The sequence below is a fragment of the Drosophila gunungcola genome, chromosome 3R (genome assembly GCF_025200985.1).
Source record: "Drosophila gunungcola strain Sukarami chromosome 3R, Dgunungcola_SK_2, whole genome shotgun sequence".
NCBI classification, from domain to species: domain Eukaryota; kingdom Metazoa; phylum Arthropoda; class Insecta; order Diptera; family Drosophilidae; genus Drosophila; species Drosophila gunungcola.
This window is the reverse complement of record NC_069139.1, coordinates 8,210,878-8,223,107: the sequence shown is the minus strand read 5'-3', so window position 1 is coordinate 8,223,107 and position 12,230 is coordinate 8,210,878. Positions and strand designations below refer to the sequence as shown.

At 41.4% G+C, this 12,230-nt stretch overlaps 3 protein-coding genes across 4 annotated transcripts; 1 reads left to right on the top strand and 2 right to left on the bottom strand.

Annotated features, from left to right (window-relative positions):
• Nucleotides 1-5,042: 5,042 nt before the first annotated feature.
• LOC128261276 (uridine diphosphate glucose pyrophosphatase NUDT14) lies at nt 5,043-6,586 on the bottom strand. Its single transcript, XM_052994892.1, has 2 exons — nt 6,122-6,586; nt 5,043-5,549 (listed from the first exon to the last, which is right to left on the bottom strand). Exons 1-2 carry the CDS (start codon nt 6,523-6,525, stop codon nt 5,315-5,317), a joined length of 639 nt encoding a protein of 212 aa, XP_052850852.1. The 5' UTR covers nt 6,526-6,586; the 3' UTR covers nt 5,043-5,314.
• Nucleotides 6,587-7,071: 485 nt separating this feature from the next.
• Nucleotides 7,072-7,857, bottom strand: LOC128261286 (uridine diphosphate glucose pyrophosphatase NUDT14). Its single transcript, XM_052994905.1, has one exon. It carries the CDS (start codon nt 7,792-7,794, stop codon nt 7,081-7,083), a length of 714 nt encoding a protein of 237 aa, XP_052850865.1. The 5' UTR covers nt 7,795-7,857; the 3' UTR covers nt 7,072-7,080.
• Nucleotides 7,858-8,116: 259 nt separating this feature from the next.
• Nucleotides 8,117-12,031, top strand: LOC128261267 (pyruvate dehydrogenase E1 component subunit beta, mitochondrial). 2 transcript variants are annotated; one of them, XM_052994870.1, is made up of 6 exons: nt 8,117-8,233; nt 8,305-8,545; nt 9,378-9,539; nt 10,516-10,927; nt 10,998-11,117; nt 11,564-12,031. In XM_052994870.1, exons 2-6 carry the CDS (start codon nt 8,354-8,356, stop codon nt 11,773-11,775), a joined length of 1,098 nt encoding a protein of 365 aa, XP_052850830.1. In that variant the 5' UTR covers nt 8,117-8,233; nt 8,305-8,353; the 3' UTR covers nt 11,776-12,031. The 2 variants fall into 2 exon arrangements, with proteins under 2 accessions (XP_052850830.1, XP_052850840.1); XM_052994880.1 differs by lacking the exons at nt 10,516-10,927; nt 10,998-11,117; nt 11,564-12,031 and adding an exon at nt 9,811-10,337.
• The last annotated feature ends 199 nt before the right edge of the window (nt 12,032-12,230 follow it).

Below are 12,230 nucleotides of genomic sequence, written 5' to 3'. Positions count from 1 at the left end.
CTTTTTGTTCGATGAACAAAATACTTACCACTCTAACTTAGATTGCCTAACCTATTTATTGGCTAATTTTACGACCAAATTCAAATAGCAAACTGCGCCTTCCCAACTGCTGTGCAAACTGAGTTTGATTAATTACATATTCTAAACTGAATCGTGGCTAATAACCATAATTATGTCCGCTCGCTGTTGCCATTGTATGGCCACTTGACACACATTTATGACCGTTCTTGTGCCCAATCTGTCGGATGGATGCCACACCTTGCGGAGCACATATCTCCGGATCGGAGCCCCAGACAGCAAGGTGCAGGAACAACGCCCCAAGAAGCCCTCGACCCCGAAGTCGGTGGCATCGATTTTAGAAAGTCCGTCGACTCGAGTCGCGTCGAGCATTAAAACGGTAAAGCCGCAGTCAAAGCCTTTTCCTTTTGGCCAGTGCCGCGTCAGGAGCGGAAAAGCAAAAACCCCAGACCGAAATCCCAAATCCGAAATCCGAAATCCGAAGCCTATATATAACTCGATGGCAAAGGCAGCCGCATAAATTTCATTGCAGACATTTGGCCTTTTATTAATTGTTTGACGGCGCCCGTGCCCATGAAGCGGGACATCCCCTCCTCCAGCACTTTGAAGGCCTCCACAAATGCCTCCTGCCCACCTCCCACCTCCCACCGACCACCTGCCTCCCGAATCGAGGACCAACCCAAGTGAAGCGGCAGCTTCGGGAGCACTGCAGCCACTGCAACTGCATTTTCCTCTCTCTGGGCGTGATGAGAAATTTAATATTGGCAAACGGATAAAACCGCCAGATAATTATACATTTTGAGTGGCCAAAGCAGCGGACTTGGACTGCAGTTCGGAGTCTTTGGTTTTGGTTTTGGCTTTAGCTTCGGCTTCAGCTTCAGCTTCAGCTTCAGCTTCAGCTTCAGCTTCAGCTTCAGCTTCAGCTTCAGCTGCGGCTTTACAGTTCATGCGCCTCATGATAGTATAAGATTTCATTTCATTAAAGTGCATCACGACGGACAACGGCCAATGGACGGCAGGCGGAATCAATGAGCAGCGGCTACATAGTTCCCCTCCAAATCTTCGCGGACTTCCAACCCAATACCATTCCCTGCTAGGCAGCTACCAGCAAGAAACACTGCAAGAAAATGGTAGGTTCTTGCTTGACTGTTTAGCTTCTTGAGTAAAAGGGAACTGCCATTTGATAGGATATAACAAGAACATGTTAAAAACTTTAAGATTATTAAATCTGAATCAAAATTAGAGGATAAATATTGACTGATGAAAAGAAACCTGGTGCAATGTATAATTCCAATTAATAAAGAATTTTTATTTTAGGTACATTTGGGTACAAACAAAAATTCTATAATTCTCCGATAATATTTTTCTGGTTCTTTATTGTTTTTATTTCATAAAAGAATAATAATAATTTACTGATAACAATATCTTACGAACTCTGTTCATTAATTAAATAATATTTGAATAAAACAAACAAATTAAATGTCAATACTGGCCTTAAAATCCTTAGCAATATTAAAAAACTGGTCAGTTTTGATATGTTTTTCAAGTTTAAAAGAAATGTATGCAAAATAAGATGTTTCACAAAGAGAAAATTAAATTGGGTGTGCAAAAATTAATTTTAAAACACATGACTTTTTTAAGATATAAGTTTTTTACCATAAAAAATTTGTAAATAATATTTATTATTATTGAATAAAAGTGAAAAAAGCTACTTCAACTTTTTCCCAGTGCACCTACCTCGCTTACTTTTCTTCTTATTGGCAGATTACGACGGCGGGGTGGCCGGGACGTAGCCCGGGCAACTTATAATCAAATCCGATAAAAAATTTCATTATTGCTCCACAGCAGCAGCAACAACAAAACCATAACTGTTTTACAGGTAATTTTGCTGTTGTTGTTATGATTGTTGCTGGCTGCACTTAATTTTCGCATGCGCACTGGAAACCGAGCTCATGATCGCGATTTCTTGATCTTCCGTCTTCCCATCCCAGAATTGGAAACTCCCCCCAGCCGCAGATCCAACTAGCCCCCGATCTCGGACAGAAACTTTTCGCTCCCGTTCGTGTGCGGACGCCATTTTGCGATTGGGATTGGATTCTCAGAGGCCAGAGCTCGGAGTTATAGCCACTGAGCCACAGAGCCACTGAGCCACAGAGCCACGGAGCCATTGAGCCACTGGAGGTCAGTTGGGTCCGCAGGAATAGAAAGAAGCTTTGATTCGAAATGGCAATCTCTGGCCTATCGCCGCCGCCGCCGCTGCTCCGGCAGCACATAAATTGGGACGTGATTATGAAATAATTGCAATTCTGTACTTTGGACTTGCGCAACTGAGCCAAGCCAAAAGGTAAAGCCACACGGCAAAGAACTGCGATGAATTCGAACAAAACAAACTTATAATTTATTTAAAAAAGGAATCATTTTGGTCATCTGCGTTGAAAGCAACATTTTTGTAGTGTAAAAAAACACATGATAAATGGCAGGTATATATTTTGCTATTATATTTTATGGAGGCACTCCTTGAGACAATATATTTTTGAGATCCTGACCTTAGGCAAAACAAAATATATTGGAAAAAATATTTAGTTTACAGCACTTAGTTTTAAAATGTTTACCAGAAATGTACCATTAATGTTGAATGTTCTGCTCTCAAATATAATTTTTGTAAAACTCTAAATGGCTTAAATATACTTTAGAAATCGAAATAAAATGGATATAATTTCTCTGTGTGGAAAGGCAAAAAGGCAATCAGTTGGCTTCGTTGGATTCGATTTGCACCTTGGGGAGCAACAGCCACCACTTCAAATGGGAGCAGGTGACAGGCGACAGATGGGTTTCAGTGTGATGAGGAAGCAACTCCAACTGCAATTGCTGCTGCGAAACTGTCGCCACACAAATCAAAAGAAATCGCTCTGGAATACTCAACTGTCATTAAATTAACGCAAAAGCAAACCGCTTTCATTCATTAGAGGTTTCAAGGGAACTGTAACCACAATCAATTCATGTTTTTCACAGTTGGCTTGCTAAAATATCTTCTTGACTTCAGATTAGAAAGTCATAAGGAACATACAGCAACACAACATAAGAATGATATTAAAATTGCCCATTGTTATGCATCGGTAAGCAAAATGAAGTTCCAAAAAAGTTATACAAAAGTTATTTTGTATAAACTTATTGATTGATAGTTTCGACAACCCAATCTTTTTAATATTATAAATTAAAAAAGTTCAATTTTCCCTTCCCAAAACGCTTATTTTCAAAGCTTGTTATTATAGACCTATGGAAAATAAAAAAAAGTAAAAATCTACAAATTAAAAATGATAATGTAAAATCAAAATCGCATAATAATTATGGAATATTGTGAATTAACAAGCTTAAGTTTAAGTTTAAAAACTTTGTTTTAAAAACATTTTTACATTTAAGACAATTATCTTATGTATTTTAAACATATTACGCATTGTTCAAGTGATTATAAAAAGGGAAATGTATTATTTCCATAACGTTATGCCTTGAATAGCATTTTTTTTTGTTTTCATAGTCCTACCATAACCATTTAGAAAACTACTGAGAGCCACTGTTTCCGTGACAAATCCCTCTTGTCGACATTACACCTGATCCACGTGGAACTCCCCCAACTCATTTGCATCCTTGAGTCCCTCAAGGGGGGCCTTCTGGACAGCCTACTCAGTCCGCTCAGACGTCCGCCAACATATGCAAATTAAATATAATTTCAACACTCGCATTTTTGTTGACTCTGCTGCCGACGGCTCCTCCGCCTCGGGTCCATAATTTACATGAGGTTAACACGCAAGCGAACAGCAGACAACAACAAAGAACCGGCCTTGATTATCAGCGGCAAATCGAATGCACGCACATGCGAAGGATGCGGGGTTGGATCTGGAAGAGGGGGGATTTTGGGAGCAGGAGCAGGAGCAGGAGCAGGGGCATTCGCCGAAAAGGAAGTCAAGTTTGAAAAGGCTGAAAGAAATTCTATTACAATGTTGAAATATTGCCAAATCATGGCTTTGGGGTAAATAAATTTCCACGCCACCACTCGCCATGACCGCTGAACCTGGATGGATGGCAATGGAGGATGGATCGGAAAACTAGAGGATGGATAGAGATGCAGGTACACGGAAAATAATTTCATGATATATAACAAATTTAGTTTACCAATTTTCGCAGCTAGATTATACCATTATAGTACAAAATTAAAAATAAAACCATACAAGAAATTTTATGTTATTAAAACATTGACTTTTAAAGATGTTTTCGAAAGAATTTATAGATATATGTTTTTTTTTATAAGTATCGGCATGGATTGCAAATATGTCTTTGTTATTAAGAGTTAACTTAATATTAGTTCTAATCTGATAGATTTTCTTTTGATAATTATAAAACGATGTTTTACACATAGTGTTAAACCAAAATGGACTATACAGCTGCAATTTTTATAAAAGATTTCAAATAGTATATATTATCAATTATTTATTGAAATAAAATTAAAACCAGTTGGAAATGGTAAGCGTAATATGTGGTCTTATTAAAATTGCAATTTACAATTTAAAAAGGCTAGAGAATAAAATATAGAATTAACATATGTTGGTATGACCCCAAAAATGATATTTCTTTCTCTGTGATCGGGCGGACCAGGAGCGGGCATGGAAGCTAAAGTCCCTGGCCGTGTATAAATAAGTAACCTGATCCCAGCAACACGCTGCCTGACAGGGGCCCAAAAACGGCACACAGCCTCGGTTTGGATGGTTCGGGAATTGGGATGGGATGGGATGCAATGGGGTCCCAAGTCCCAGGTCCCATCGCATCGCATCGGATGGGATGGGATGGGATGGGATGGGATCGGATCGGAGAAAAGCGGAACCCGTTTGGAGCTTCTGCAGCAGCAGCGTCTTGCGGCATTTTGATTTATAGGCGATTTATGCACTTGGCTGCCGCGGTGGGAGTGGAAATGGAAATGGAAGTGGAGTGTAGTGGCCGTTAAAGTGGAAGTGGGAGACGTCTTGACCGAATTCATGAGCGGACAGCTGGCCAGGGTTTATTACATATTACATAGTGCATATCATTTCATATCATATCATATCATAAGGTAAGCCTCGACAGGCACGGGAATTTCGGTATTATCGTATGCGCTGGGCGCACTCACATTGTTCTCGGTTGGAAAGCATTTGAATTCTTGTTTGGCGAATACGAGTTAGTAAGGCACCGCTCATTTTATCATCTTATCATCTTATCACGGCCGCCGCTTATCTCAGTATCTCTGAATCACCGGCAGCGATTACCACTATGTGCTGGCACTGGGTGCCCTGTTGGCGAAGAACCACATCAGGCCCATGAGGCAGCTGGGCGGGCTGTTGTTCACCGCTCCCTGCTGGATCATCCGCTTCGCCTCCTCCAGGGACAGCTCCACCACCTCGATGATCTCGTCCTCCACGCCGCCGCCACTGGTGGCCTTGTCCGCATCGGTCACCTCGCAGTAGTACATGATTTGCTTGGCACCCGATGAGCCAACGCCAGATCTGTAAGGAATGATTGGTAATAATATAGAGTTATTAGGGGATAAGATATAGATACGTGTATATATAGCATAGCGATAACATAATAAAGCCTACATTAAGTAAATAGTTATATGTCACCCTTTTTTATTGTTAGCCTACCTAATCTTGCTGTAATGCTGATGGGTGCTATTTTAAATTAAACTTATTTTCAATTAACCATTTATTTAAGTAACTTCTTCGATAGTATAGCAAATTAAGTGTTTTAATAATAAATTATAGGTTTCTTAAACCAACGAATTTTTACCTAACTTACAATTTATTAGCGTATAAAAAAGCTGTTTGGTCTGTTGTTAAGAAGGTAGTGGAAAAATCAATTAACTAGCTGCAAAGAATTCACTGCTAAGGCTTTATTACTAAAGAGTTAAAAGTGATATAGAATTTTAATATTTTACAGCCTTAAATAATAAAACCTTGTAAAAGAAAAAAAAACAAAAATTGGCTAACAACAACAGACTTGGTATAATGCTATCATAGTTTTTTTTTTTAAGTTTTTTAATTCTCGAACGTATGGTAACCAATCTGAACCCACTCACCGGTAGACCATGACCTCCTCGATGCGTTCCACTGGGACGTCGTAGCCACACTCCTCAACCACCTCCTCGCGGGCGATCTCCACCCAGCTCTTGGACTTGTCCACGATCCCGGCACACAGCTCCAAGGTGATCCCGATGGCGGGCGGGAACTCTTCGAGGTTCACCTTATCGAAGTTGCCCTGTGCACTGGAGATGATCCCGTGGTAGACGGCGGGTCGGAACTGGCGGACCAGCACCAGCTTCTGGCGCGACGTGTTGTACAGTATGATGGCTACGCTGTCGTGGACCTTCAGCAGATCCCAGTTCTTCTCAACGCCATTCTGGACGTAGTACAGCCGGAATGGCTTCACATAGGGCGAGTCCGCGGGCAGGGGTCCCAGCCAGATCTTGGATACGTTTTCCATGCTGAAAAGTCGTCGTGGGGCACTGACAACAGCTGACTGGGAAAGCTCCAGCCGGCGATGGGGAAGCAGAATCAGATGGTAGCTTTTGTTGTCAATGAAGCTTTTTCGACGTTTATAGCCATTCAGCCAACGGGCACACATTTCGAATTCGAAAAAGTTCGTTATAAGTTACTATTGACAAGCTCATGAAATCAGTATTTTTTTAATTCCTTTTACATAAATGATTTCTTTTAATAGAAGCCAAATTAGAAACAATCAAAAATTGTATATGTTCTGAGGTCCGCAATAACAGTTTTACTTTGGCTAAAAATCCGATAATTAAATTGAAATGGATATACAGTTTGTCCAAACAACTACGCCTTGTGGGTCGCTACACTTTCTTTTATATTTCAAACTGATTGTTTTGCTGAAAAAAAAAATTGAAATGTTTATTATTATACAATGCTGATGTACTTAGGCAAATATAATATTTAATCCATATTTATTTTTAATTATTTTATTATAAATTCGTAAAAACATTGAATAAAATAATCACAATAGAAGAAACCACTAAGTTTAAGTACTGGGAGCCTTGTTAAGAAAAAACCAGAGTAATCCCATCAGACAGGAGGGTCCGCCGTTTGAGATGGCTCCTGCCTGGACCAGCTGCCTTGACTCCTCCACAGACAGCTCCACCACCTGGATTTCCTCGCCTTCCACGCCACCTCCTTCCGAGACTTTCAGACCATCGCATACCTCGCAGTAAAACAAAGTCATGGCATTGCTAGAGGTTCCAATACCCGACCTGTAATCTAATACGCGCTCCAGGGATTCCGTAGGCACCTCATAGCCACACTCCTCCAGCACTTCCTCTTTGGCTATTTCCGCCACACTTTTGTCCTTATCAACGGCACCACCGCAAAGTTCCAGAGTAACTCCTATTTCAGGGGGAAACTTCTCCAGATCAGCCTCTCCCTTGGACATTTCTAAATTTCGACCAGAATAAATTCCCTGGTAAACCGCTCCCCTGAACTGGCGCACAAATATCAGTTTGTCCCGGGATTGGTTAAACAATATCACTACCACACCATCGATAGTCTTTATAATGTCCGTATGTTTTTGAACATCATTTTCAATGTAGTGTAGGCGTCCTGGTTTAATCCAATTAGAGTCCTTGGGTAGAGGCCCAAACCAAATCCGCGATATACAGCTCGGGGTGTTCATAAAACCCATTTTGGTAGTCGAACTCGAACTCCAGAAACGACCCAGGCCGCCAAGGATTTTAAACATGTTTTGTGGTTCTGAAAAACATTTTGAAAATATTTTAGATCGATATTTCAAGGGTATGTGTAATTTTTCTTTTAAAAGTTGCGCGAAATTTTCTTTTTCCACATTTTTACAATTAACAATTTTAAACAACGTAAGTTGGTTCTTAAATCAATAAAATATTTGTATAAATTTTGTTTCTTAGTCTATTCTTCTTTCATGGAAATTACATTTTATACAAATGATTTTTTTTTAAGTTTAAATTTTAATTTAACATTTTAGCTTCTGGTTGTAAAGGTTATAAATATATATATTTTAATCAATTATTTTTAAAAAGTATAAATTTTTTCCAGTGTGACCACAGCTAGATTGGTATATTAAAGAGCTGAACGACTGTATATTTTTATCGCGCCAAACTGGTCACACCACACATTTTCACATCAAAATTTCGGGACGGAAGTCGGTGCGTAAAGCCATAATAGCCCATTTAAGTTAGATAATAGCTCTTAAAGCCCCGCAATCCCGCATCTGCAGCTGGATACGAAACCGACAGCCCCCTAGGAAAGCGAATTACGAGACAACGATGCTCCGATCCCGACTCATCCAGGCGGCCAGCTCCGCCCAGCGAGCGTTCTCCACCAGCCAGAAGGCGCTGGCGGCCAAGCAGATGACCGTGCGGGATGCATTGAACAGTGCCCTGGACGAGGAGTTGGCCCGCGACGACCGGGTCTTCATCCTGGGCGAGGAGGTGGCCCAGTACGACGGTGCCTACAAGGTGAGACTAAGCGGCGGTACCATTTTTCCCGTCCCCTGATTACGTAAACACCAGCAGGCGGTTGTCTGCGATGACAGCTGATGCAGGAGGATAGAATGAGGGGGAAATCGGGGGTGTGCGGCGATATATGCGTGCTATATGTAACTACTGATAATGATTCCGAATAGGATAGTGTATGAATTGTGAATGCGTGATCGAAACTGACAAGGTCACGTAGAATGTGTGTGACTGTCCGCTGATTACACGGGAATTGTCCCATAAAATCACGATTTGTTTACCCTTATGTAGGCGGTTTAGGTGCCGGTAGATACATTTTAGCAACAATATGAAAGCTATTCGTGTTTAATTGTCTTAATCTTATTAAATTTGGATCTATACATAGTTAGGGTTATACATTCATCAGCTATTTTGAAATTTAATATTGATTTTAATTATTTGTTTTATATCAATTCAATTGGTATATTAGGGACTTAAATACAATTTTAATGGCGACAATAATACAAGAGGTGTGTGGCGCATTTTTAAATTGTATTTGTATCTGAAAATATTTAAATTTATATAACTGTAATGTTCTCAAAAAACGTTTGTTATGTTTCACTTATTTAATCTGTAATACAATCCTGTAAAATATATTCCTGTATACATGTAATACAAAAGACCTTTTATTAATCATGAGTTGTCAAAATAGTTCTTACATCCTTAATGACATTACCATTTATAATTAACAAAAGAGGGAAAGATACAGCTCACATCCACCTCCATGGTCCATTCAAGCTGATATAAAAACCATATCATTCAACACCGAATTTAATTTGCTCCCTTTCCGTTTCAGATCTCCCGCGGTCTGTGGAAGAAGTACGGCGACAAGCGCGTCATCGACACGCCAATCACAGAGATGGGCTTCGCCGGCATCGCCGTTGGAGCCGCGATGGCCGGTCTGCGTCCAGTGTGCGAGTTCATGACCTGGAACTTTTCCATGCAGGCCATCGATCACGTGAGTGCCTTCATCCTCTTCCTCAGAACCACTTCCCGCACTCCAGCAGTAGGCTTACCACTCATATTATCTCATTGCCAAAGAAAAAAGTGAGAAATTACACGAATATCCAATCCAAATGCCCCGAAACTCCACTAGCTAGTTAATAGACCAATTCAAGTGCAAGATCGGATCGCGGCGCTTAATGGGATAATATGGGTGGATTAGCTGCTGCCCCCAGACATAGATCGGACCTCACTAATCCCCACCCATATTATCCGATTATGTGCAGGCAAAGATCCTTAATAGTGTTAGACCGCCGGTCGGGGATCGCCCGCTGCCCCTGAGCCACATTATCGAGAGTCCTCGTTCCACCTGGCTCAACGAGATCAACGACATCCTGCACAGAGACCGTGTGGGCGAGGTGATTGCCCCGCCGCTGGACAAGAGCAAGCCGGACAAGATGGAGGCGGCTCGCCTCATCGTCATCCGGCGGCGCAAGATGAAGAAGCACAAGCTGAAGAAGCTGCGCCGCAAGATGAAGTTCGAGTGGGCCAAGGTGCGCCAACGCCGCGAGATGCGCAAGGAGAAGGCCTTCCAGGGCAAGCTGATGGCCCAGATCAAGCAGGCGGAGTCGTTCAGCGCAGAGCAGCACGTGGCCGAGATCCTGAGGCAGGCCAATGAGACACCATTGCCGCGGTTCTGGAAAGGACGACGCCTGCCAGCATTTATCATTAAGCAGAAACTAGGCATTAAGTGAAGATCGAGACGGAAGAAGAGCGGAGATAAAAAATAAAGTGCGACTTGTATTAACTTGAATTGCGGAATTGACTTGAACTAGCAGGAACTAACTTACCAGATCTGTTACTGACTTTAGGAAAAAGATAAGATCATTTTTATCTTCATAGCAATGACACATCATTTATTAACAAGATCATTTACTTATAATTTTTATCTTCATAACAATGAAACTTTATTTTATTATCCCCGAAATTAGATCATCAACTCGGCAGCCAAGACATTCTACATGTCCGCCGGTGCCGTGAACGTGCCCATTGTGTTTCGTGGTCCCAATGGAGCTGCATCCGGAGTGGCCGCCCAGCACTCGCAGTGCTTCGCCGCCTGGTACGCCCACTGCCCCGGCCTGAAGGTCATCTCGCCCTACGACTCCGAGGATGCCCGTGGCCTGCTGAAGGCCGCCATCCGTGATCCCGACCCGGTGGTGTTCCTGGAGAACGAGCTGGTCTACGGCACCGCTTTCCCCGTAGCCGACAACGTGGCCGACAAGGACTTCGTGGTGCCCATCGGCAAGGCGAAGATCATGCGGCCGGGCAAGGACATCACCCTTGTGGCGCATTCCAAGGCGGTGGAGACATCGCTGCTGGCAGCGGCCGAGCTGGCCAAGAAGGGTAGGATTTCCTGTTGCTTTAAATGACTTTGAAAGCTAATCTTTTGTTTTGTTATTTTTTAACCAATCAGGCATCGAAGCCGAGGTGATCAACCTGCGCTCCATTCGTCCCCTGGACGTCGCGACCATCTTCGCTTCCGTTCGAAAGACCCACCACCTGGTCACCGTGGAGAACGGCTGGCCCCAGCATGGTAAGTGATCAGAAAATATCAATTGAAATGTTGGTCATAAAAATGATAAGTTATAAGGTTGTCAAAGACATTTTTACTTAAAATCACTTTGGGATTAATTCTTGGTATCTCCCATTGACTATTGTTTTTGAATAAAGTTGTTATCCCAAAATTTGCGCTATATTTTAAAATAATCCAGAAATTCTTGTTAAATTTTCTAACTTTTACGGAATTTTAATTATGCTATAAATATTTTTTTTTTATAATTATGGTTGTTTAAATTATGTTGTATTTCCAAATTGTGATAAATTTTTTTTTTAATCCAAGTAATAATTATTGTTTATTTACTAAAGATTTTTATAATCGTTATGTTTTTATTTCGCTGTTGTTCTGAATTTGTTAATTATTTCTGTTACTTATTATAAATATATTTATTATAACATCATTTAATTTTGTTTTACTTATAGGTGTTGGAGCTGAGATCTGTGCCCGCATTATGGAGGACCAGACCTTCTTTGAGCTGGACGCCCCCGTCTGGCGCTGTGCCGGTGTGGATGTGCCCATGCCCTACGCCAAGACGCTGGAGGCGCACGCCCTGCCCCGCGTGCAGGATGTGGTGGATGCGACCCTTAAGGTTCTGGGCGGAAAGGCGGGCAAGGCCGTGGCCGCCGCCAAGTAGGGATCCTCGTCCGGCCGCACGATCAGTACCCCAAGCTAATTAAATTTATTGTCCTCGTCGAACCGCTGCCTCTGGTCTAACCGAGCTGCCCCCCCCAAATTAGTGCACCGCACTGGAATCCGAAAACCGGAAATTGAATGTTTTGGAAATTAAACGGCACCGATAATGGGTTTTGTTTCTTTTTCGAACGTTCTAGTTTAATTATTTGGTTATAGAAATCTCTTGTGAAAATAAACGAAAACATTTAAATACGCTAGTCATTTGTTTCAACTATTTTATTACAGTTCAAAACGGAAGAAATTTATATTGACTTACAAATATGTATATAGCAATTTAATTTTGATATATTTTAAAAATTATGTTATTTTCTGTTAATAACTGATCATCAAACTTTAATTTGATTTAAAATAACACTTTCTAAATCTTTGGTTAGAAAGCTTAAGCTCTTATCTTTT

Bases quoted from the DNA above. Each gene is read 5' to 3' on its own strand.
- LOC128261276 (XM_052994892.1), bottom strand. From the start codon at position 6,525: ATGGAAAACGTATCCAAGATCTGGCTGGGACCCCTGCCCGCGGACTCG. The intron at 5,550-6,121 runs GTGAGTGGGTTC...CATTCCTTACAG, and splicing joins GAGGAGGTCATGGTCTACCG to ATCTGGCGTTGGCTCATCGG.
- LOC128261286 (XM_052994905.1), bottom strand. From the start codon at position 7,794: ATGTTTAAAATCCTTGGCGGCCTGGGTCGTTTCTGGAGTTCGAGTTCG.
- LOC128261267 (XM_052994870.1), top strand. From the start codon at position 8,354: ATGCTCCGATCCCGACTCATCCAGGCGGCCAGCTCCGCCCAGCGAGCG. The intron at 9,540-10,515 runs GTGAGTGCCTTC...CCCCGAAATTAG, and splicing joins CCATGCAGGCCATCGATCAC to ATCATCAACTCGGCAGCCAA. The intron at 10,928-10,997 runs GTAGGATTTCCT...TTAACCAATCAG, and splicing joins GGCCGAGCTGGCCAAGAAGG to GCATCGAAGCCGAGGTGATC.